The sequence below is a fragment of the Felis catus genome, chromosome D3, assembly GCF_018350175.1.
Source record: "Felis catus isolate Fca126 chromosome D3, F.catus_Fca126_mat1.0, whole genome shotgun sequence".
Classification (NCBI taxonomy): Eukaryota; Metazoa; Chordata; class Mammalia; order Carnivora; family Felidae; genus Felis; species Felis catus.
The window spans coordinates 74,096,989-74,123,146 of NC_058379.1; the positions used below are offsets into that span (position 1 = coordinate 74,096,989).

General features: G+C 39.2%; 1 protein-coding gene across 32 annotated transcripts in view; it reads right to left on the reverse strand.

Annotated features, from left to right (window-relative positions):
* TCF4 (transcription factor 4) overlaps positions 1-26,158 on the reverse strand; it is a 352,018-nt gene that overhangs the window by 13,767 nt on the left and 312,093 nt on the right. For 24 of the 32 annotated variants that reach the window (XM_019815315.3, XM_019815321.3, XM_045042390.1 and 21 more), the window contains 4 exons: positions 19,582-19,649; positions 18,353-18,431; positions 15,691-15,767; positions 12,770-12,973 (listed from right to left, as the gene is read on the reverse strand). In XM_019815315.3, coding sequence (XP_019670874.1) covers positions 12,770-12,973; positions 15,691-15,767; positions 18,353-18,431; positions 19,582-19,649 — 428 coding nt within the window. The remainder of the gene's footprint in view (positions 1-12,769; positions 12,974-15,690; positions 15,768-18,352; positions 18,432-19,581; positions 19,650-26,158) is intronic. The other 8 variants (XM_006938934.5, XM_023242026.2, XM_045042393.1 and 5 more) reach the window with 1 other exon arrangement.

Sequence of the window (26,158 nt, forward strand, 5' to 3'; positions counted from 1 at the left end):
TCTGTGGGTCAGGTCTAAGATCGGTACCTTGTGCATCTGTGTCCTTCACCTGGACACCACAGGGCCGTTTGTTCCAGTTCCTTCCTCTTTTCAAGTTCCTTAATCTCCAACTTTAGTTACCTACCCATGGCTCCCCATCGGCCACATTCACTCCTGCGTCAGCAAGGCCTGATCCAAGCCCTCCCTGCTCTGCCTCCCAGTGCTGGCTTCCTCGGCACAACTCACCGACCACTTCTTTTTTATTAGTCCCACAGATCCCCTTATTCCAACTACTCCTTGACTGTCTGGGTCTCTAGAACTCTCACCATCTTGCTGGGCTTGGACAGGGCTCTCCCCTGACTATTCATTATGGACACTGCCCTGAAAAGCACTCACGGACAGTGCTTAATTAAAGCGCAGGGCACTCGCTTCAATGCTTTTGTTTGGCTACCATTCATAAAGCTTACACTTGTCTTGAGATGTAAGTCTCCCAAGGGCAAGGACTAGGTATACAGGACATTGTATAGGATTGTAATATTATCACATGCAATTAGATGCTTCCTAAATAGTAAACGATGAAACATGTGGCATGTATCTGTTTTACTATCTCTGAAATCTATAGCCTTTTGATATCATCAAAGACACATTTTAAGGGTTTCTATCCACAAGTAAACATTTTTTGTTTAATTCGACAAATGCCTCTGAAATGTCTACTGTATGCAAGGCACTATTCAGGTATTTGTAGGAGAAATAATAAAAGATAGGCACGTCTATTACTTAAGGTTCTTACAGCTTAATGCTGAAGACATGTAAGACAAACTTAAGGGAATGCCACGAAGGAGTTCAAGGTTATGTGGGGTTTTAAAGGATGGGCAAAACCATATCAGATTGAGAAACCAGGGACTTCCTTCTTAAATAGGCTTTGAATGATGGGTAGAATTTTGACACAAGTTATCTAAATATATTTTTTAAAAAAGATGACGTTTAATAAATCCATGAGATAACATCTCACCTTTAAATGAAAGTTTCTATTTTTACATCGAGAAGTGGCATTATTTTTGGTATTACACAGATATATGAAGAAGCAGCTAAGGACTATATATTAATGTGTTTTCGTGTTGTCAGACTACATATTTTGGACAAAAAGCAGACTTTTGTGAAGCGCTTTATAAACCTCCACGGCTTTACTACAAAGGGAACAACACAGGGCATTGTGGACGCAAATGGTACCTCACTGTATGTGTGTATTATTGGCCCGAATGATTCACTCTTATTTAACTGCAGTGAAGTCTTTCATCTCCCAGCTATACAATAATAGTTTCCATATGACCAGTGGCTCTGCTATAAATAAGATCAAAAGCAAAAGAAAGGATTTAATAAAAGAAAATGACATTAAAGGTAGCATTAAATCAGGGGGAAAAATACCAATATCCAACTCTTTGTTTGTTTGTTTGGTTGGTTTTTTTGAGACCGACGCTCCTTCCCCAACATGTCCTGAGAAGACATTTGACAAGAAGTAGGTATGTACAAAATCCATTTGGGTATGCCTTAGAGTGGTAAAGATTAAGTTGGGGGGCAGTGGGGAATGTGGGGGTAGGGGAGAGCACCCCCAGTTAGGGGCAGGCTAGGGGCAGGTAACCAGCTTGTTTCACGTTGGAAGAGTTCAAGAGAATGTGTCAATGGCAGGCATCCATCCATTTCTCTGTCCTTTTCTGTTCTATTTAATGGAGATAGACTTTTGGTAATCCAGAGATTCTCAGAGAATCCTAACATTGCTCAACTCTCGTACATGAGTTCTGAGAAAGGAAGTTTTTTTTGGCAATGCACAGTGACTTGATATGAAGAGCCAACTTCCCAAACAAATTCCCTTCTAGTTCTTAAAAAAAAAAAAAAATTACAATGTTAATCTCTATTCCCGACTGGATAAACAGCTGCTAATAACCCCCAGCTCTCAGGGGAGGAGGTTGCTTCCTTTCATCTGCAGACTGGTGGATATCTGCCGTGCACTGGACTTTAGTGATTCCACATGTTTCTTACTTTGCCGTTTTCAAAACTGCCCGGGTACTGGTCTGGCCAATTCAGGTTTCTTTCCTCCCTTAGATTGTATCCATGGACTTGGAGGACATACGCAGTTATGGTACTGCTTACTTGAAATTGTAGTTCTTTTACTGTGGGTATACTTAAAGAGGAAATTTAAGTGGTTCTAACATCTAAAGGAAGTTAAACTCTTGGACCTTTGTATTTGAAGCCCTGCGAGGGAAAGAACCCTTTTGGTACCTTTCACACTGAGCTAATTATTCACTCAAGGGCTGGCTATGTTCAAAGATACTCCCTTCCTAATAGCATCACTAATGCGATTACTTGCTTCTATCTGTTTGTGTACTAAATAAAGGGGCCAACTTCACTTTTTCCTCTGCTAGGAAGTACCCCGCAGAAGGTTACAGGGCCAGCCAGCCTCCAGTCTTTCTCACTTGTCCCTGAGCACCTGCTTTACTGGTGACCTCAGTTCTACACCTCAAGATTCAGACATTTCGCAAAACAGCTTTTTAAACAAAACCCAGCTGTTTCCCATCTAGACTACGGGGGGAAGAATTTGGGCAGCTCACAGAAACATTACCCAGAGACTACCATTCCCCAATAACTTTCACACACTTGCAGCTCCAAACGAGACCCGTCCATGTGCAGAAGCCAGGGAGAAGGCAAATGTAAAATTAAAATGTGGAAACGCAATACCCTGGTTTTTGACAGTAAGTCCAATTAGTTGCTTGAAAATGAATGTGGCTATTGTATCAGGACAATGCTTCCCCAAAGATGTCATTTAACTAATATTGGACAGATCTTTTGGTTAAACTCAACTTTATAGTTGTAAGATGATTTATGGATATAGAGGAAGCTATAATTATGCACAACTGTGAATGTCAGCCAATTAGGTAGAATCCTCGTGTTTCAGAAATGCAGCGTTCAAGCTTTTTAAAATTTTTTGCCTTTTTATTTTATTTTTTTTTAGGTTTTCACTCCTAAAGCTGCTATGCCTAAATTCTTTCCTTATTTTGAACCCATTTTACACTTCTATTTTCTAAGCAATTAAGACACTTTTGATTTGAAAAATTTACAGCCACAATAAAAGTTAAAATAACACAACGACCACAGATTTTGAAAAAAATATATAAAATGGCCAAGGCCTAGTCTTGGCTTTTAAACAGTGCCAGGTTGCTCCAGTATTTTCTGTTTTGGTATGAATGACATAACTGAATTACTTCATGAGCAGCTACTTTAATTCCTAAGGGTGGAAAATTCCATGAGTTAATTTAATTTGGATGTAAAAAAATATACATGAAAACTCGCTCTTCCTGTGGACTCTCATGTGAAATATCTGAGCCAGTGGTTGGAGTTGCCGGGCTTCGAGGAGGGGCTTTCCACCCGGGGCGCCCTGGCTGGTGCTGCAAGGGCCCGTCTCATCAGGCAATCTGGGCACATAAGATCCTTTATTTTCTGCATATGTTTTTAATCATTTTATTCTCTTGCTCTGCAATGCCCTTCCTAGCCTGTCCCTAACTGCTGAAATCCGATGCAAACTTCTAATATGAGCTCAATGACACCTTTTCCAGGAAGGTTTTCTTAGCTGTCTCCCAAGGCTGGGCTATGTTCATCCTTCTCTGAGCTGCTTCTCTGGTCACTTCATAATTCCACCTTGTATTACAGTCGGTCACATACTTGTGTTATCACCCTCCCAAGGTCAAAGGCCCACAGGATCAGAGGATCAGAGACTCTACACACATTTCATAACCCCCAAAGGATCTAAGGCAAAGAAGACACAGAATGAGGGAATGAACATCTGTTTATTTTCTAATATATATAATATTATCTTTCTCCCAGAAAATCTGCTTTCTCGAGAAAAAAATAAGGGTAATACTCTTTTTTTTTTTTAAATATAGGGGTCATGCCTTTTCCAAACTATGGACAGTTTAGCACAGTGTCGTTGTCCCCAGTAAAAGTTCAATAAAAAATACGAAAATGACTGTCATTAAAAGCATCTCCCTGGTTTTTCCTCTATTATTTAAGAAGAAAGCCAAGTAAAACTACGATAACGCCAAAGAGTCTCTTTTAAATATGCTTTTATATTTTAAAAGTGAGGAAAACAATAAGTTTTTGTTTTTATTTACTAAAAGTTCATGACACCAGGGTGCTAAACACATACTTTAGGGGAAAATAATTAGAGAACTAGGCTTGTTTTGTCCTAGAAGCAGAGAAAGGGAATCTTTTGGGTTTGACGGTCCAGTGCAGACTGACTGTCTTGTTTCCAGGTCACGGGGCCTGACTTGAGTAAAACAGGTATGGGTGTGTGTGGTCGGGGGCGGGGGTGGAGAGGGGGAGAAGGGCTGTACCTAGTTTGCACTCCCTGCTGTGAGATCTGGGCACGTATCATGTCCTAACTACTCGTCTCAGGGGTTGTTAATGGTTGTATTTAAAACCTCTGGGCTTTCATTTGTGTTTATGCAGAAATATCAAATGGTGAGTTCAATGATTTTTAAACTGTTGTAACTAATCCATGGTTAGGGGAATTCTTTAAGTCAGACAGAAAAAGACAAATACTGTTATATTTTCATATGTTGTATGTAGAATCTTTACCAAAAATTCAAAGAAATAGAAGAGCAGAATGGTGGTAGCTGGGGAAAATGGGGAGATATTGGTCAATGGGTACAAACTTCTTGCTTTAAGAAAAACAGATTCTGGGGTGTGATACACAGCATGGGGACAGTAATTAATACTGTATTTTATATTTGGAAGTCATTAAGAGTAGATCTTAAAAGTTATCACCAGGCACACACACAAAAGTCATTATTGTGAGACGATGGAGGTGTTCACTAACCTTACTGTGGCAGTCATTTTGCAATATATGTGTGCATTAAATCATCAAGTTGTATACCTTACACTGACCTTTGTTTGATGTCAATAACATCTCAAAAAGCTAGGAAAAGTTTTAAAAAATAAAGAGAATTTCTTTAAGTTTCTTTTTCTTCTCTCTCTTTTTTCTTTTTTCTTAAAATAAAGTACAATATTGATACAGATTAAAAAAAACCTTTCAGTTGAGACTGCTAATCTGCTCTCAGAAATATTTGATAATTGTGGAGATTAGGAGACACGGTGAAACACTATAGGTAGGCAAATTACCTAATCAAAGAGAAAAACCTATATTGGTTTCTACAGGGTAGTTCTGGAAAGATGGTGTAGATGAGTAAGATCTTAAGTGAAATTCTATAACAGGCTATTAAAGATAGTTTCGCAGTGCTCTGAAACAGAGGCGATGACCTCTCAAACTCAGTTCGGTTCCACCAAGAACAAGTCTTTGCGGACAGACCTCATTTCCTCATTCATGGGAACACTGCATGCCTAGTGTCTTGTGATAATGGTATGGACAAAATGAGAGAGGGCGGACAGCAGGAGAGTAAAATTAGTTGGACATAACTGGTTGAAATATAAGCCCTAAGGCAGGGGACGGTGTAAGCGTACAGAGAATGTCTGTAGCACTGAAACTCAGGCCTGCTCTCTGTGTCCTCCCCTGGTTAACACTTCTATTCGTAGCTTTGATGAGGGCATTAATGGCACCCTGGCAGAATACGGCAGGCAGAATATGTGACTGAATGGGGACCGAAAGAAGACTTTTCCACTGGAAACAGACTGAAGGCTGCAGTATGAAATTCAAAGGCAGAGTGTGAAGTTTTGTACTGGTACCACAGTTAAGAGATGTGTGGCTTATGGATTTCAGCTGATCACAAGTTCAACATTTGTCAGCAGGATGATAAAGTCATCAAAAATGGTGAAAGGGTGTTGTTAGGTGGCCTTTAAATGAAGATGCAACACACTGAATGGGTTTGGTAATAGATCCACCCTAGTCCACCCTGATGACTCCTTGAGCACTGTGTTCAGTTTAAGATTCTACACGCTAAAAGGTCCTTGAGAAAGAAAGTATTCCTTTTCAACTAGGGAGAATGCACTGGACAGTCATAAAATCAAAACTTTTTTGGGGGAGGGGTGAATATTTGAAGATATAAATATCTAGCCTAGAGGGAAAAAAATACTGAATAGACAGTTTTCAAATGACTGTAAGTTTCTAAAGTAGCTGTTGGGTTGACTTAGCTTCAGTGGACAGAAAAACAAGGACTGTGCAGAGAAGTAAATTTGGGTTGGACATAAAGAAGAATCTTCCAACATCTGACCGAAATGGGCTTTGTGGTCAATTAGAGCTACTTATCCTTGGAAGAAGGGGCTGACAGAGGCCTGTTGACTGCTTGGCAAGGGATTTGTAGGGGGATATGGATGGAGAGGATACCGAAGATCCCTGATATCCTATGGTAACAATTGCTTAGAAATGTAATATGTGCTCAAATATACATAAAACTTTATGAAATCAAAATTCTGGGAAGATATAAGAGGAACATGATTGAAGATGACAAAGCCTCTACGGGTCATACCTTCACTGAAATATAATTTTCTGACTTCTACTACTCTCATGACTACATCCCAGTAAATGCTACCCAAGATAACACATCCCTGCCCATTACTCTCTTCTGCTGCTTGAAGCCAAGGAGCAACTAAAGAAGTGCCTTGCGGGGGGTGCCTGGGTGGCTTAGTCGGTTAAGTGTCCAACTTTCGCTCACAGCTCGTGAGTTCAAGCCCCGTGTCGGGCTCTGTGCTGACAGCTCAGAGCCTGAAGCCTGCTTTGGATTCTGTGTCTCCGTCTCTCTCTCTGCCCACCCCCCACCCCCACTCGCTCTCTCAGTGTCAAAAATAAAAACATTAAAAAGAAAAATAAAGAATTGCCTTGGGTTTCTATCCTGCTGAGTATTGGGTAACGTATAAGATGGCTGAACCAATACATTGTATACCTGAAACTAATAAGATAACATTATATGTCAATTATACTTCAATAAAACAAAAATAGTTTTTCCTTGGGTTTCATTAGTTTCAGTCAGCAACAAAAAGGTTCGTAGTATCAGCCACAGTTTTGAAATTGCTATGGTATTGGGTTAGAGAGGAAGTTCGCAATGGCAGTGTGGTATTTAGTACAAAGGGTGCAGCTCCCCTTGCTGGCTTGTCTGGTTTCTATCCTAGCTTGGCCATTAACTAGTGGGCGTCCATGCCTGGGTCACTTCCCCTTTCTGGGCTTCAGTCTTCAGCAGTAAAATAAGGGCCTTGGGCTAAAAGACTTCTGGGGTGCTTTTAGAATCTAAAATTCAATGGTCTTAACTCTCTTAAGAACTATGAAAGCAAAACGAAGTTCAGTTTTTATCTCATGAAGCCCTACATGGTAGAAGTTCTCGTATGTTCAAAGGTCAGCTAAGTAAAAAAGGTGCTTTATCACCCAGTGAATTTTCTTCTGATAAATTTTTTAACTCCAAATGAAAATGTTACGTAAAGTGGGAAACTCATCTAGGATTGGCTTGTATCTGAAATGTGCGTTTTCTGAAATGCAGGCCACAACCCCACTTGGAGGTTCTAGGAAAGGGTCTCAGGGATGCTGCGGAGGATGGGTGTGGGTGGGGAGTTTTACAGGACTCCTCCACCCCTAAGTCAATTAGAGCAAACAGGTCCTTAGGTCACTACTCATCTACCAAGAGACAATGGCATCCTTCCCTCCCAGGTAACAGAGCTGAGTCTCTGCTCTCTGATGAGGCTTGGTATATTGCTGCAGCAAGGTTATTTGTTTTGTTTTGTTTTTTGTCTTTTAATGTTTATTTATTTTGGAGAGAGAGAGAGAGAGAGAGAGAGAGAGAGAGAGAGAAAGTAAGTGTGCGTGAGCTGGGCAGGGGCAGAGACAGAGGGAGAGAGAGAGAGAATCCCAAGCAGGCTCCACAGCAATTTGGTTTTAAACATGTGTCCTTTTCTACTAAACTATGAACCCCTTGAGAGCAGAGACCACGTGGTACCACAGAGCCTGGTATTTGGTAACCACCTGATAAATATTTTTAGAAATGAATAAATGGACTTTAAGCAAAAAGGATCTGGAAATCACAGTAACATTATATATTAATAGCAGAGGAGATTTTTTAGCTAAATGATCCCTTTGTTCCTGACTCTACTGACAAGTAATCAGAAGCACATACAAAGTCACATGAAGACATTTTTGATGTGGGTTTTGTTCTTAATCAGTTAAAAGAGGAGATTAGGTCATTGGAAAGGCTTTCTTTCAGGTCTCATCTGTGGATCTGAAGAACGAATGAATACTGGAGAGAACTATATTTGAAAAACTGCCATTTCAATAATTTACAAAAACCTAACGATTTAACATCAGGATTAACCATGGAGGTATCTGAAGCACAGGGGGGTTATATCTGGGTAACCGTGTCTAATGAGCTTAGTGACAAACCCACCTGTTTCTTCATTCTCTCACATTCAGAGATTTCTGCTTTGATTTTGTCAGAAAAAACGTGGGCGGTTTGAGAAAGAAAAATACTTTAAAATTTACTTCTTCATGACCCTAGTAAGGGGAGCTCACTACACCTCCTGCCACTTAGCACAGACATGCTGATTTAAGAATAAGTGTTAGGCGATGTGGGTTTTAATCTAACATACCGCAATGGAGGAAAAATTCTTTACCTCTGCATTTGGGTAAAGAGCTTCTGGGAACTTGGCCACAAGGTACCTGGGCATTCTTTCATCAAGGAACATTTATCACGATTTGAAAGTCCCAAGCTCTCACCACCCTAAAATTAGTTCTGAAGAGGGGCACCTATAGCTATAGGTAGTAAACAAAGAACAGGGAAGGTGGAGGCATTGTATCCGAGTTTCAAGCTGGCTTCACGAGTTCAGCCTCCTCAAGCCTTCTAAGGCCCATGTGACCAACTCCTAAGATGGACGTCATTATCATCCTCAAAGGGCTCCTGGGAAGACTGCCTGAGATAATGTTTCTGGAGCATCTGGCGGAGGGGCTGGCAACTTGTGAGGCAGTCAGAAAACAGTAGTTTCCTTTCTCCCCACTTTGAAGATTTATTTGCTGGGGGGGGGGTACAAAAATGTAATACATGGTACTCAAGGAATTTATAATCTAGGTGGTAAGGCAAAAGCCACGCCTGAATGGCTTACATGACTGGGTGAGAGAAATATCTAGCCAGCAGTATGACTCACAGAGCTCTGGAAAGTAGAAAAGAAAATGGACTATCATAAGTGGCTGCAGCAAGGGAAGGCTTCCTGGAAGAAGCAGAATTTGAGTCAGAGCTTTGAGAGTGGTGGGGAATGAGATGGACAGAGAAATGTGGGTAGAGCAGGCTAAGCCCGACAGACATAAGAGAACTACCTAATGAGAATGTACACAGCACGTTCTGGTAAAATGCACAGACTGGTCCTGCTGAAGAATTGCTGCATATTGGCACGGTACACCTAAGGCTTTCGGTCAACGGTAACGGCGCTTAACAAACCGGCTTAAGAGACTGGTCTTTATTTTGTAGATAACGGGAGGCCAGTGAAGGTTTTGGGGCAGGGAAGAGCATGGCCAAATATCATCTAGAAAGCCTGCAAGGATACAACATTCACGCTAGCATTATAAGCCATGCTGCTGTGAAAAAAAAAAAAAAAAACCCTTTCATTATACTAATACTTAGTAAATCACTGAAGACCTACTCCAGAACTCCAAGGAAAACATTTTATGAATCAAAAGCTAAGTACAATATGTTAGCAATTAAATGAGATAACATAATAGCCGAGGCAGAACCACAGTTTTCCCCACCACGATTTCAAGCTGCTGCAGAGAGAAACGCTTCTATCATCTTCCAAGTTATCAAGCCATTTTGTTTTGATTTTCGGAAGGCGGGGAGAGAGGAAGCAAGAGGATGGAGGTCAAGAGGATTCAAAGCTGTCTGTTCTTTAATCAGAAGGAATTATTGAGGAGACTCATAAAGGAGATTTGCTCAGAACAGAACTAGCCCTGGGACGGGTCTTAAGTTACTACAACTGGCTTCTACTCCAGAACAACGAACGAAGGTGAGTGTATCTGGAAAGAAACGCCCACCAGTGTCCTCTGCGCTGAAGTTTCCGGTGTCTACCTCCCACTGCTACTTTATTTACTGCAGCTGGCCACGGTTTTATAGCCTGTTTCATGTATTAAAATTCAAATGTGGAAAACATTACCAGTATCCTCCTTGAATTTTTTTTTTGTTGTTGTTGTTCGGGGGTGGGGCGGAGGGGGGGGAGTGGGTTTTTTTTTTTTTTTTTGTCTTCCCCTTCAACTTCCTTTTTATTGTGGAATGTATCAAATGGTCAAAGGCTAACTTCAGACTGACTAAATTCAAAAACTATTTCCTTTGTTCTTATGTTTTTGTTTGAAAATTCATACCAGTTTGCGCGAGGAAAGAAATGACAATCTGATCTCTTTCACACACGTTAGGGTTTCAGGCTGGGAAGCTCAGACTCTGTGGACCTGCTGGATGTTTTTGAGAAGAAAAGAGAAAGACTGCAAAACCTCTCGTGGTTTAAAGGGCAGCAGGACATCCCCATGCCACATCTTTGGAGTTTGTCTACTACCTGGTTGGCTCTGCGGGCATCCTTGACTGAATTATAAACGTCTTCAGATGAGTGAACAGGAACTTTTCCTCATCAGCAAAACTAGCAGCTTTATTGCTTCTGCATAGCTTTTTTTTTTTTTTTTTCAAAATCAAATCAAAAACGTTTCTGTGTAATATTGGCCGATTATTTCCCTCCTTCTGTTGCTCTGCTCGAGTCTCTCCCTTTCCCCTCCCCCAGGTCAGTCCAACTTCCCATCTCCAAAGTTGACTCCAGTCCCTTCCTCCTATCCCACCTTTGAATCAGACTCAAGGGGGAGGCAACTCAAAGGTCAAATAGTTCCAAAAAGTATAGTTTATTATTTTAAAGAACCACTTAACCTACATCTGGTATTTAAGAGCAAACTTTACATATTTATGGAAAAAATTGTCTCTGAAGCAATGCCCTGGGTGCACATTGCATGCATTTAACATATGCAAAACGAACACAGCTACAGAAATTAAACTATTTTTCTCTTGATTGAGAGCAGATATAGAGAAATGGTTATAAGTCACAGATCTGGCTTTTAATAAAGCCAGATTTCTTAATTAAAAGCAGTATTGTTTAAACATTGTAGTTTAAAAAGAAAAGAGCTGTACAAACTAAAACCTCATATTATATGCATCCCAAGTGTATTTAACACATTACCTGAGGCCAAGCTAAATTAAAATCTAGATTTTCCTTTTGTAAACTCTTAGCAACTGCCATGAATAGACAAACAATTTTTACTCAATGATGAATTTTTAGGATAGAGGTCAAGGAAAAGCAAAAGAGAAAAAAAAAGATTCAGCTTTGGCATTCAAAAATATCTTTCCACGTTTTAGAAGTGAGTTCATTGCTTCTATTTATAAACCAGTATTTTTGGTTTCAAATTGGTTGCAGGTTTCCATAATATACTGCTCAGGATGGTACTCTCAATCCTACTCTTTTATTAAGAGAAACTGAAAGGAGGACAGAAGAATCCTATTGAGCGAGAACTGAAAGAGCCTCAGAATAACCTGTGCTTATTTTGTGTTCTCCTCTTGGAAGCATCAGTAAACAAGAGATGCTACAGTGGTAGCAGAAGACAGACCTTCATCCAAGCAACTTTTTAAAGAGCCTACAAGGTACAAAACAGGACACTAAGGTGTTTGTTGATCAGGCAGGAGTTTATAAGAAGCAAAATTACATAGAATCACTAGTGATTAATTCTCCACCCATTCGGTCACCTTACTGTCATCACTTAATATTTTGTTAAGAAGATTCTGAATTTTCATAATCACCTAAATAAAAAGGGTGCACTCCCAAATCCTTTTCAAAAGCAATGGGCCGAATTGAAATTCCAGTTGTAATATAGACAAATCTACTTAAATATTATTTAAATACACACCTATTCATAAACGGGTAGTGATTAATAAAACTACTATATCTTGAATTATACAGTCTCACACCATATATTTAGACCAATAAACATACCAGATATTTCTGCCTCCCATACTCAGCATCAAAAGACATCGATTTGGATTCTTCAATAATAATAAAAAATTTCAACCTGTTCCATATCTGAAATGCCAACAATGTAACATGTACAAAAGTGGGTCCTTTAGATGCGTTCTAAGATGAAGAATTTAAAACACCAGCAATGACCCAGAAATGTCCACCTAGGTATATATTCAGGTGACATGAAGACACACGTCACACAAAAACTTGTACTCACAGGAGCATTATTCATAATAGCCAAGACTGGAAAGGACCCAAATATGAATCACCTGATAAATGGATAAATATAATGTACACCTATCCAATGGAATACTGTTTGGCAATAAAAATGAATGATGCTCTGATACAGGATGAAATATGTATAAACCTTGAAAACATTACACTAACTGGAAGAAGCCAGTTAGAAAAGACCATCACGTATTGTATGATTCCAGTGATAGGAAAGATCTAAGATAGGCAAATTATACAGACAGAAAGTACATTAATGTTGCTAGGGTCCAGGGAGAGGGAAGAATAGAGAGTGACAACTAATGGGGATTTCTTTTGCTTTTTTCAGGAGGTAAAACATTCTAAAATTAGACCGGTGATGACCCTGTGAACATACTAAATAAAACACATGGAACTGTACACTTTAAATGGGTGAATTACATTGAAGTGAATTATATCTCAATAAAGCTGTTTAAAAAAGAACAAAACAGCAGTAGTAGTATTTATACTTGAAATTCTAATTCTGTTAGGATCAGTAATTAAAGAGTCTACAAATGCCATCACTTACCATGAGTGAATGTCTGTTGGCTGAAAGAAGACCGGTTCCATACCCTGAGCCCAGACCACCCATTGCTCCATTATGAGAAGGTCCAATGATTCCATGCATGTCCCCATGACCACCAGGCATAGCTGTGGATGGGCCCACTGCATGATTCCGGAGAACGTGAATGGCATCATCCAGTCTTTCTAAGCGATCTTCAATTCGGCTTTGCTGTTGATTAACAAACAATGCGAAATTGGATTTAGTCTGAAATGCATGCAGAGGTTATAGAAACAAAACTTGAGTTGACACAAACCATCCTTTGAGGTTTTGAATATATGTTTCCAATGAAATTTATTTCATTAAAACAATAGTAGATGGTGACCTTCCTAGAAAACTAGTAGAAAATGTTAATGGTATATCATAGTGTTATTTGTCGTGAACAAAGTAATCTTCTGGGACATTACAATGTATATCTGCTATACTAGGTTGCATTTGCTTGAAAGAGAATTTAGATTTACTTTAGAACAAAAAAGTCTATAGAATGTAAGAAACATCGTAGCAGGCATTGGTTAAGGATTTCAAAAACTTAACAATGAAAAGATGATGCATTTATAGTTTCCCAATTAAATGATCTTCTTGGATGCATATTTCCTTCATCTCCCCTATAGCAAATGATACAGGGCTACATATCAAGTCAGAGACAGGTAAATGCATACAGACTATAATTTCTTATTGAGTACTACCTATTTTTACCAGTGTGTCTTGTTTTCTATCTATTATCACCAGCTTGTGTGTGTGTAGAGGAGAGTAGGAACTCAAAATGGATATAGAACAAACATTAAAAAAATGTTGTCCACCAAAGTGGTATGAGATTTCACGACTGAAGAATCACAAAGATGTGAATTAACTGCTTACCAGGGGCTTCTAATTGATTTCAAAGCCCTTGCTCTGTATAAAATTCACCTTATACAACTAAATTATAGAATTCAAAACCAAGTAACTTTTTTTTTTCATCCCAGCCACTAAGATCCTAGTTTTCTGCAACTAGGAAAGGTCGATACTATAGAGTTTGTGAGGAAAAAGGACATGTAGATGTGTATGAACTTTTTTTGGTATGATCAATAATGATATCAAATAAACACCTGCTTGTCACTTTCCAGTGTGTGTTTTAAAATATGCCATCTCACTGGCTCTTCGTTCTCCATGTGTAAGGCAAGCAGGGAAGGATTATCCCTTCTATACACATGTGCAAATGAGGCTCAGAGAAATTAATTATTAACTACTCAGTGTCACGATGCTGGGAAATGGTATAGTGAAGGGTTGAATCTAAGTCTTTGGACTTCAAATCTAGTGCTGCTTTGTACTGGATCATGCTACAGTCTACTCTGACTTCCACTGGGCTGTGCCAACAGATGTACCAGCTCCACTGCATGAGAAAAACAATTTCTAATTATTTTATACTGACAGAAGGAATGTGTGTCTAACACAGTTAGTCTACGGTACAGAGCATTTCTGATCTGGTGGGCTTTGGTGTTAAGGGACCTCCCGTAAACTCCTAGCTGCTACTTATGAAATCTTTGACAAGGTACTAAACCTCTTTGAGTCTATACTTCATAATTTATAAAAATGAGAACGGTAATACATACTTCCACATGTAAATGTGAGCATGAAAGGAAGTAATACACGTGCCTATCATCCTTTCTGGCTCACAGCTTCCTTGTGGGGAGAGCAGTTTCTCCTTGTGAATCCCCTCGTGAGTGTTGAGAATTCAGAGGACTAAACCCATAGTTCGTAACTACAAACCTAGACATCATGTATGTGCCTATACAGTGGCACATAACCTAGTTTTGACAGCTGGGTCCCAGAGAATAACTGATGGAGGTAAACACTTAAAACTACTATGGGCTCTCTGGAAGTGGGCTGCGGGTTAATTAATTAATGTAGGCTAAGCAGGTAGTGCATACGTTTGTCCTGCCCTGTGCCTGCCTTTATTGGCCAAAATGCATGGCTGAATGATTCCACACTACAGCAAAGAAGACCACAACCAAGGGGGAAATCCACCTTTGTATTTCCATTTTTAGATTTTCCTTAATTTAAACAGTAAGCCAAAAGAGAAGAAAGGAAATTCTGGCCTGCTGCCAACACATTAAGTTAGGCAGATATCAACCAATCAATGCCTCTTCCGTGTTCTATCTCAAAATATGGATGAAAAAAGGGAAAACCATCCTTGAAGGGCTGAAGAGCTCCTTGCTGCTACCTCTCCCCATTTGATTCATACAGCGACCAAATACCGCCCAGAGCAATGTTATTTCATGCACATTTTCAGCCACATCCACCATGACTTGAGAAAGACTACAGTGTCAGATAACAAATCATCATGGGATGAGTACTTATAATATTAATTGCACTCATGGAAATTTTCAGCTACTCCCTAACGGAAGAGCAGACATTTAATGACATGAGTCGATTTCTAGAACCAAAGCGAACATGGAAACAGATGGTAGACTTCTTATTCAGAGGTGGAGAGGAAAGCCCTTACAAGCCTGCCACTCTGGAAAGTAGGGCAGAGGTCTCCTGATCTTCAAGTGTTCCAGCCACGCAGCTCGGCGTGACTCCAGCACTCTCCTATCAGTAAAGTGATTTAATCGTTGACAAGGATCTTTCCCAAAGACAGACGGATGCCACTCTCTCTCCAGGATTTTTAATCTCTTACCTGGCCCTAGGTATTTGGAGCCCTAGGGCTTACAGCATCTGGGTTACAATCTACAAACAGCAACAAGTATATATATATATAGTCTAATGACTCTGGCTCTAACCAAACGTGTGTGCTTAACATTAGTCTAAAGTTCCCCGCTAGTGAAATAAGAACCCTAGAGAGTCAACTAGACGCAAAAAGAGAAACGTGGTATACGAAGTGGCTAGAGGAGAGATTAGAAGAGACTTACCAAAGAGTGTAAGGGTCCTTCATAATTAGGAGATGATGAGGCCTGTCCTCCATTTCTGGACCAAACAGCTGTGCCTGCTGGTATTAAAATGGAGGTTACAGTGAAATCTACATAATCTGAAAACAATCTCGCAGACATTTTAACAGTCCTTTTAGAAACAGCGATGCTGAGTTTTCATTTGTACAATAAGGTAAATACATGTAAACTTCCCATACAAGAATTCCGGGACAAGGAAAACGTTTTCAACTCAGAATTCTCTCAGGCTTCTTCCTAAAAGGGCACATTTAACTGGTTCTGAATTTTAGCTAGACAATGGTTCCTACCAATGGTTCACAGATGGTAGTGAAGAGAAGAGGTCACTACCATGGTCAAGCCACTTTTAAGAATGCAAAGGGGGATTCTGTTACACCTTCATTCATGCAAGGCCAGTCTGTGGAACCAAAATTCTCTCACCAATGCAAAACAGCACTGCTACGGGTTTTAAAAATGATCCTTAAGAAGGATAAGCCTTCCAAATTTTTTAAGGGAATAAGATTAGTTGGCAGTGATCCACTAAACCAGAAATTTAAGAATTCAATATAACAACAGTAATAAGTAGGTAGTTCCTTCTGAAGAAAATGATTGTTTTGTGATTCACTGAACTTTATTTCTGCTACAGTAAATATTACATGTCTAACCTGCAAAATAAAAACCACTTTTCAATTTAAAATAATGCATGCTACATGTGGAAACTAGGAAATAATTCAAGGAAGAAAAAAAAAACCTAGGATCTCACTGTAATCTTACGCCCTGACATGGTTAGCATTTTAAAACTCCTTTCTTTCTGTCATTTCTGGGTGTGCATGTATGTGTATTTTTATGCTAAATAAAAGTAGGACATTTTGTTCAATTACTTTTAGTGACAGAATATGGACAGAGCCAGCTATTTTCAGTGTGAAAATAGCAATTTATCCGCATATTTACATCTTCATAAAGTTCTTTCTTCCTAATATGTGGTCTTTCATGGTGCATTAGCAGGACCCCAAAGCGGCCTTTTCTCTGTGTCTTCCACACGCCGCATGCCGCTCAGGTTTCGGGCATTTGTGGTGTTTTCTGGAACGATTTGCGCATCACAGCTTTCCTTTCCTCTCTGGAAGTGGACCAGCAGAACGGTGAGCAGCGGATTCTCGCCGAGCTCTGGTACCGCTGCTCCTGCAGCCTCAGCAAATCCCACACCCGTTCTGGGCCCTAGTCGGCTCATCTGTAACATCAGAGCATCAGACTAAAATAGTCGTGCTCAGGCCTTATTAGACTCTGGACGTTTTTCTTTTTGTTCCCCCAAACTATAAAATAGATGAAATCAGAGCTGCTTTGTTTGAAATAGGAAACTTGGAGTTCTCCCTGCTCAGGCTCCCTCACCACCTGCCTCACTGGGCTAGATGTTGTCTCTGCTCTTCTCTCGCTCTGGACATTGACTCCAGAGCCTACCAGTATAATACTGACCCAGGGGTCTATAATAATTCTAAACTTCCCTTTCCTTCCTGCCACAGGGAATGTTTCACGGTTGTTCCATTATCCTCTTAATACCATCTCTGTTTCCTTGCAGTTTCAATTCTGTCCGTCTGGACGGGTGGACCTAAAGGTTCAGCTATCCCTCTCTATTCTGTGACCACCCGCTCCGTGTGAACGGAGGCTTGGAAAAGGCTGACATTCGGTGCTACCTAAGCCACGGCCATCACCTCTGAATTCAAGCTCTGGGAAGTCTGAAACCTCCCATTCTTTACCAAGGAACCCAGTGTCTTTAGGATGGGCACGTGAGTGCCGTAGGCAGGGAATACCAGGAGGCGAGGAGGCGACAGTTAGATGAGTGACTCCACTACAGATACTGTAAGGTTGGGTTTCAATCAGGTATAGATGCAATTTAGGGTTTTTTTGTTTTTTGTTTGTTCGTTGGTTTGCTTTTTTTAGAAGCCACATGCCCTCTTTCCACAGAACAGAGACGTGCACCGGATAGGGCCTTCTGGAAGCATTTATACTAGAAGGGCAATGAGCCTCTTAATTGGAACTCTGAAAAGTGAAATGCTTTATTAACATAATTCAACAACTTGTAATTTTATTATTTGATGCCATAGGTCATGCTAATTTGTTATATTTTAAAGGCAAACATCTCCTTTTACTCCACACAGTTACTTCCCAATTTATTTACAAAATTATAGTTTTCCTCAAACATGCCAGTGACGTGGGCTTTAAAAAGGGAATGTGGAAAGTCTAAAATTTCTATAGGAAATGATCCTTTTGAACTGTCTATATTTGATGACTATATAATTTATACTCATATTCCTGACTGTATTAACTGGGCTTTCTCATCGGAGATGACTTGTTGGGAGTAGGTTATTCTGTTGAACATCTTCTACAGAGCTAAGATCAGTTTAAGAAGTAAGTTTTCTGTATGCCTGTGTATTCTAAAAACATCTAATTTTTAAGAAAACTTTTGGATGTAAATGGCTATACTTTCATATGGCAGTCTCTCTCTCTCTCCCACTCCTTTCCATTTGTCTGTTCGGAAATGTTATGTGTTGCGCTTTTGGAGGGAGTGAGTTTCCGCCTGCCAGGCCAGGAAGCATGAGAGGGAAAGCATTTTCGCAAACCGGTACCGTGGCGGGGTTGGATTTAGATACAGTACCTGAGAGAGAAGGAGGAGAGCCGACGGGAGTTGAAGGGTTTGATGAAAAGCTGTTGTTAGTGTGATCTGGAGAATAGATCTTAAAACAGTGGGGAGAAAACAAACAAACCCTCATTTATTAAGAATAAAGAGTCAACAATTCTTTCAACGACAAAGTGTCATTCCAGTCACCTAAAAACTGCAACTTACAAAACACATGTAACAATCAACTGTAGCACCAATATTCTCAAGTGGAAACTTTTGCAATTACTTTAATTTTCCAAAATAAGGATTATGAGGTCATGGAAGACGGTATGGACAGAACTGAACAGGCTCAGCTGACTGTACTTCTAGTCCTTTCCCTCCCATGTCCTACCATCACTCTGTGGCCATGAGTAGGTCACACGAACACCCCAAACCTCCCTTTCTTACTCCATCAAATAGGTTAGACAGCATCATCCCTTATGATTTTCGTTCATTTCTTCTCCATCGTGATTAAGGCATTTGATGCCAAGGCACAGGAATGCCCAGATTAAATATAAACTTTTACTTAGGTCCCAATGCTAAATCAAATTTATTTTATGCTCCCAATGGTAAGGAAAAACCAAGTTAGAGCAACAAATCTCCACTTACATTGGCAAATGACCATGTTTAGCTTTTGAAGACCATACGGGTATACTCCCTCAGACAAACGAGGGGGTGCTACTTGGTCACTAGTGAACATGCAAGAAATGTCCCATTCTCTAGGCTCCTCGCAATGGACGGGCAAGGCAAAGAAGCCGAGTCCCCAAGTGCCGATTACATGACAATTTCTCACAGACCTAAGTTATGGAGTTACGGCCATTGTTTTTTTTTTTTTTTTTTTAGTAAGTGCCTTTTCCAAAGGGTTTTAGAACTGCCCCCTGCAAAGTCTGTCTTAGCTGGTCAATGAGCCCCATATGATTTTAGAGAAAAATAAGAAATCAAGATAGACAATCTATACACCACAAGGCCCTGAGAATATCTGCAAATCCATAACTGAGGACTGCTTAACGCCATTGTGAGGAGACAGGCTGGAGGGGTCAGCCATTCGCTGGAAGCTTCAGAACTCTCTTCTCAAATTTTCCAATAATCATTCTGCAAGAAGGCTAGCATTTCCAGAAATCTAAGCTATTTGCCATTCATTTTCTACAATTCCAAATGTCCACTTCTGCTTAAAGTTCACCCTTCCACAATGGTACATATGAAGTCCAAAGTCAATATTTCCTCACCGAAGCAAGTGCTTTCCCCAGAGCATCTCCAGTCTGGGAGCTGCCTGCTGCCCCGCTTCCTCTATTTGCTGCAAAAACAAAAGGCAGAATATGAAAAACCAGGCAGTGAGACGTCTAACAATTTTCTATTCCTGGTCCATTTACTCACAATCTAATTGCATTTTTAATGCTAATTATAACACATTAATCTTTAATTAGCATTAATTTGTTTGCTGAGGTAGATGTCAAATACATTCATGTTACTTTTTTTTACAGATAAAATATAAACCTGACACTTTGGTTTAAAGATGAAGTGTTTCAGTTGCTATTACTTGGCCCCCTTGTTGCCTACGAGTAGTTAGTGCTGAATGGTAGGTAGCACCTGAAGTTCATTGCTAAGAAGTATGCAGTACTCAGGTCTCTGAAGCCCTCAAAGTTTGCCTTTTCTCTGTATTTCATACAGTCAGTAGAATTGTCTTCACAAAGAATTTATGTCTCCTTTCCATTTTTTTAAAAAAACTGATACACAGTAAAACAAGGTCCTCCTCTCAGCAAAATAAAACAGGAAGTCTACAACAAGCCTGGCTTCCTAGGAGAGAAAATATTTTTAATATTTTAAATAATACATATTCTCCACATACTCAGGTCTGTGTTTACATTATAAAACCCTGAACTAAAAATCAATAAAGGTCTCAAATTCCAGGGACAAAATAAGTCTACATATTCAGAAAATTATCTGTCATCTTTTAACACTGGTATTTTTAACCATAAAAGAGATTCTGAACCAAGTACCGTTACTAAAAAGATGCAGATTCAAAGCATGTGATTCAAAGTCAGCTCTATTTAACAGTGTTAATACAACACCTACAACATTTGGCATATTACATTTATTAAGGCCTCAACATTAGCAAATAGACATAGTATTTAAATAAAACCTATTAAACCCAAGGACCTGGTTTCACTATTCTGTGAAATAAGAAAAGGAAATCTTAAGTCAACTGATTAATCCAAGCAGAACTTCACTGCATACAACATAATTGAAAAAAAAAAAGAAAAATTCCCAGGCATAACCTTGACCCAAGAAAGCACACTTTGCTGACAAATGTGTCATCTGCTTCCAGATCTGTAAAATGCAGTAGTCGGGTCAGATCTCAAGTGGTTGAATTCTCTGCTTCTCTAGGTTATAATTTCATTCTCCTGACTTCTGCTTAGCATAGTTAAATTATGCTTGCTATTTTTATATATTTATATGTTGGGTATGTCAGTTGGATAATCTTTTGATGTGTGCTTGATTTGGTTAACAAAACCCACACCCAGATACATTCGTTAATTACTAAAACTGAAAGAAAATTGGTAGGTGATAAAAAAGAACACAACCACTTTATGACAAAACAAAACTATTCTTTTTTATATCACAAATTCATAATATAAAAAGTATATTGGTTATTAGCACTAAGGATTATGGGTTGAAGTGCATCTTTGAAATGACGGTCAGACATACAATTGAGCTGGTGGAAGGAACTCACGGATGTCAATAATATTAAAAATACTTAAATGTAAGAGATAACTGAAATTATATCTCCTGTGAAAATGAAAATTTCTGCATTGAGGAGTTCTTTAAAAACAAAAGACAATTCTAAAGAGAAAACAAAAAAGATTTTGAAAACACAGAGAGCACTAACATCTTTTCAGCATGTATTATTGATGGTATTTGGGGGCAAGTATATACATTTTTTTTCCTACAAGCAGTATTATCAAATATACCTAAAAATTAGATTTATCAGTCAAACTAATTTGTGATCTGCTTGATTAGAAAACAGATCTTTGTGAAATGGAATTTCAGAGCCACACTAGAAAAAATTGTATTATCTAACAAAAAAACCCCCTAAATCAAAAGAGACAAGATACCGTTTCAAGTACAAATGAACTTTGCTACAGTCGTAGCTTTGAAAAGATTAATTCTTCCTTTGAACAACTTTAAAATGAGAAGGACAAACTTTTCAAAATATATTTTCATGAAAACTCATGGAAGTGTTTTAGGAACATAAATGTTATACAAGTGTAAAATCACACTTTAGAAGAGATAAGATATATCAGTAGGATTACTTTTTGTACTACAACTTTCTAACTAAACTTTCTATTAGTGCCTGTTTTATAGAGGGAGATACTAGGACTCAGGAACTAGAATAAAAACTAGCATCAACTTCTTAGCTCATGTTGTCATGAAAATGTTTCAGAAAACTACAAAGCTACTCGCGGAGGCACTGGTGAGAACAGACTATGTTTTTCACATGAAGCCATTCTACCTTGTAGCAGCTGGAGGGCCAGTCCTAAGGGCTTAAATTTCAAAGCAGTTTACTGGGGCCAATTTGCCCTTTCAGTTGGAATGCCTTTTGTTCTGTTCCAGGAAACGCTGGAGAAGACACATTTTCGAGCCCCTGAACATGTTAAGCTACGTGGGCCCTTCTCTTAAAGATTTCTCTTTTTGTGTGACTGATAGGTCAAAAGGCACAGATAAACAGAAAGTGAATTTAAATTCTCAAATGGCATAATCTTTTTTATACTGAGTAATAATAGGTCATGTTTGGCTAAACATACTTCTAATTAAACTTTGTGCTCATCAAGTCCACTTTTATGGCTTTAATGTGACGGGGCTCAATTACTGTTCCAGGCCCAAGTTTTTGTCAACTCATAGTGTTAGAAATTACCAAAATTCTCATATAAAGGAACAGAGATAAAAACTACTGTTCCTACTAGGCGAAGCCTGGATTGATTTCTTGATATTTTAGCTCTAATCAATTTCTCTTGCTCAAGCAAAAAAACAAAAACAAAACCAAATCAGTCTCTAAAGTGGTAAGGTAAATAGGAATGGAAGATGAGCAGCTATTAAAAGGAACTGCAATTTTGTAGGAGGATTTGAGACTGCCAGCCCCCAAAGCATTATTCAGATGGCTTGAACACAGGTGCTGTTGCTGGCTAGAAGTTGGAGCAGAAAGAAGGGTCTGGTATCTTTGGTTTCATGTGAGACCTTGGTCTCAATCTCAGCTTTGTGGAAATGGCAATTCCTATTAGAACACACCCTAATCAAAACACCAGGATGAGTGGGCACTGGCCCCTGAAAATCAAAATTTGGAACAATGTGTCATCCCTTTATTGCACACCCATAACCTCAGGCTGGAAACATCGTGAAGATACAAAAGGAATAAGAAGTGCAATTCATAGTGTATTTGTCTGGAAGATAATGACAGCTTTAAAATTTAGGATTTTCTGAACTGTGTCTAAATGACCCTCGTGTTCTTAAACTATTAGAAGCAGCACACAGTGCCATGAGCTCCTCTCTGTAAGGTGACAAGAGAAGGAGCTTTTCTAGCACTCTTCCTACACATGAATAAAGACTCAAATAGAGGCTATAATGCACTAATTTTTAGCAGGAGGGATTCCTAGGAATCCAAGGGGGAGGAATTGGGCCCCATGACCATGTGCAGGAAATGGACGAGAAGACTTAAATCAAACTAGTTTATTGTTCTCCGTTGGTGGTCTTTGTAACTAAGATGCCATGTCACTGCTGGATAAAATCCATATTACTCTTATGCTCTGTGCCTGTTCATCACCCAACTGTATTTGAAGGCTCAAGATTCTTACAAAAGACAAAGTGAATATTATGTGACTACTCTAATAATAAAATTACTGTGAAACCAAGTCCTCAAGGGGAAATGGACATACTGTTTCTACTAGAAAAGCCACACACTAAAATGCATCATGTCATACAAACATGTCATTAGGAGTGAACGTTGTAAGCCAGATTAATTTCATGAACCAGATAGATATTCCAGGGTAATCTTTAGCATATGTTGCATTAAATCAATCTTGGTAGTCTGTTCCTTCAACACTGTTTGGTTTGAGGTTTAAAAACATGGGAAGTACCATGCATTAGAAAGCAGGCCAGTTAAAGACTAATGAAACAATAATAGTTATTATAACCATTATGTTAGTTTTATGCCCAATTCCCTCCGAGGGGAAGAGAGTGTGTGTAGCCTCTAACAACCAGGGGTCACACCCTGGGAATGTATACAAATGGTATTTCCCAGTGGGCAGCTGGAGCACTCTTGTCCTTGAGGAGTCTAGAGGACTGTGTTAGAACAGGCAGTGCTCTCAAACCTTTAGATCAAGAAGGGGTATTAGACATTGTAGGTAAGAAGGAAATATGTAAACAGTAAAATATATAAGGCTGCTGTTCTTAGAGATTTCTATCCTCTACAAGCTGGTATCTAATAACTTACTACACTTCCTCTGCGTGCATGCTCACGTGAAGAGGCACTGGACTGGACTGCTTCTGATATACACCCAGCAGCATTACATCCAAAGAGTTTTAGGAACAAGGTTAAAAGGCACTGATGGTGGTAACTGTGGAAGACTCTGGATTCAGCTCCTCTCTAACTGGGGACTGTACCAGTTGAATTACTAAGAGTCCATGCTGTGTCCCATACATTATATTCATATAATTCCAGGAGCTTAATAGGCCCTTCTAATTCACAAATGTCTAAATAATCTCCAGAGTTTGTTGGCAAGGCTTCAGAAGAAAGTAGTGGACTATATGCCACAAGTAAAATAAACTACAATTCACTCGAAAATCTACGGATGAATGTGTCATTAAAAAAAAAATCCTGTCATTATAATCTGGGTAAATTTTGTCTTTCTTAAGTATTTCTTAAAAAATGATATTGGGCATTTAAGGGCAAAAGAAAAAAAACCAAGAAACAACGATCACTCTACCAAGTCAAACACAAGCCATCTGAAACCATGGCAAGCATCTTCCATTTTTGAAATGCAGAGGACAGAACCAGGGGCAAAAGGGGCAAGGTGACTCCAGGGGGCTCCCTTCTGAGGGTTCTGAGCTTACATCTCACACCACGTGCATTTTGTTGCTCTAGGGGCAGGTCAGGACATTGACTGACTTCCAGGAAGACACATTATAACGTGAAACTCAGAAGTGGGGCCATGATCTGAACTGAAAAAGCAGCTAGCTTCCTAAGACATCAACGCCATTTATGAAAAGATTGCTTTGCCTTGCACTTTTTTACCAAGAAAACTTGAAAAATGTGATGTCCATGTGTTAGTGCTTGAACCCCATTCTTACGGCATTAGTATTGCTTATAGTCATTTTCTACAGAATCATGTGTGTAATCTCAAACATGTGTCAGGCTATGTGTTCCCTATTTACCAATTATTTAATTAGCTCTGTTTGTTCTTTGAGATACAGGCAATGTAATATTTCTTTATTTCCTGCATTTCAGAATGAGTGAGTATATGCCAAATATTTTCAAAAGTCTACAGATGTATCCTATTAATCCATACTGTTTGTCAGGGAAGTATCACTAACATCAGAAGAGAAATCTTCTCTTCTTGTTATACAGACATGCTGCCTTCCCTGACTTCTACCACACTCTGAAAATCCATCCAAGGCCTAGGAAAATTAAAGTGTGAAGAAACATGAGCCATTTGACAGCATGCAATACTAAGGCTTATTATCATATTTAAATTTTCCTCTGTATTTTAATATAAGAAATTGGAGGACATATTATTTTAAGAAAGAACATTCTAGAATGTTCTCCCTTAACATAATCCTTAAGTAATAACTGCATTTATGCAAGTTAATAAAGGTCTGTTCCTCCAAAAAGCTGAATTACCATGTCTACTTATTTCCTGAAAAGATTATAAAGCTTTCTCACATTCTGCTAATAGATTTTGACAAGTATACCCATGATTACAGAATAATTTATGTAATAAAGTTATTCTTAAAAACCTTTTTCTGGGTTCCAGAAATCTCATGTTTTTCTCTGTAAAATTAAAGCTCTTTTATCATTGCCTAGACCTTCCTTCCACTTAAACAGGGCCCTGTGGTCTATGTACCAAGTTCACTCCCTCTTTAGTATAGAGGTGGGTCCGTCAGGATGCAGTAGTCACCTACTGCTCCACGCTGTCCAGACCAGATGAAGAAGGAGAGCAGACATTCCTTTTCATCCACAGGCTAATGATGAGTCAACCATCTTAAGTAAAGCAAATCTCATTCCCACTGAGACTTGTGGCCATGCTGACCACAGCTCATGGAAAATGATTATTCCATCTCATAACATCTCTTTCTTCCCAAGTTGCGGTGCCTCTCTCCCAGAAAGGCTGTTTTGTCAATCAATCAACAAAATTTTTTTTCAGACAGTGCCTGAGTATGCTTTCCTCAACTCAAGCTTTTGCTCCACCTTTATACCTTCCTAAAAAAGAAAATTACTCAAACCACAAGTAGACAGGAAATCTGCCGTGTAAGAGGATGAATGACCGGTCATCCTTCTTTCTAACTAGACCTCATGACTGTAGAGAGGGGCTTTCCATTTGTCAAACCACATTGAAGTGAAATATGCTTTCCTCACTCTTTCAGTTCTGCACTTCTTTCTTTCTTCTTGTTTTTCAAATCTGCCAAAACTGCATTGATAGCTAACCCAACTTCCCCATGTGACCTCTGTCCATAGCTCTCCAAGGTCAAACTGATGCAACACACTTGTAGAAGCTTTGTTATGAAAAGCTACAAAAATGGAAACTCTTATAA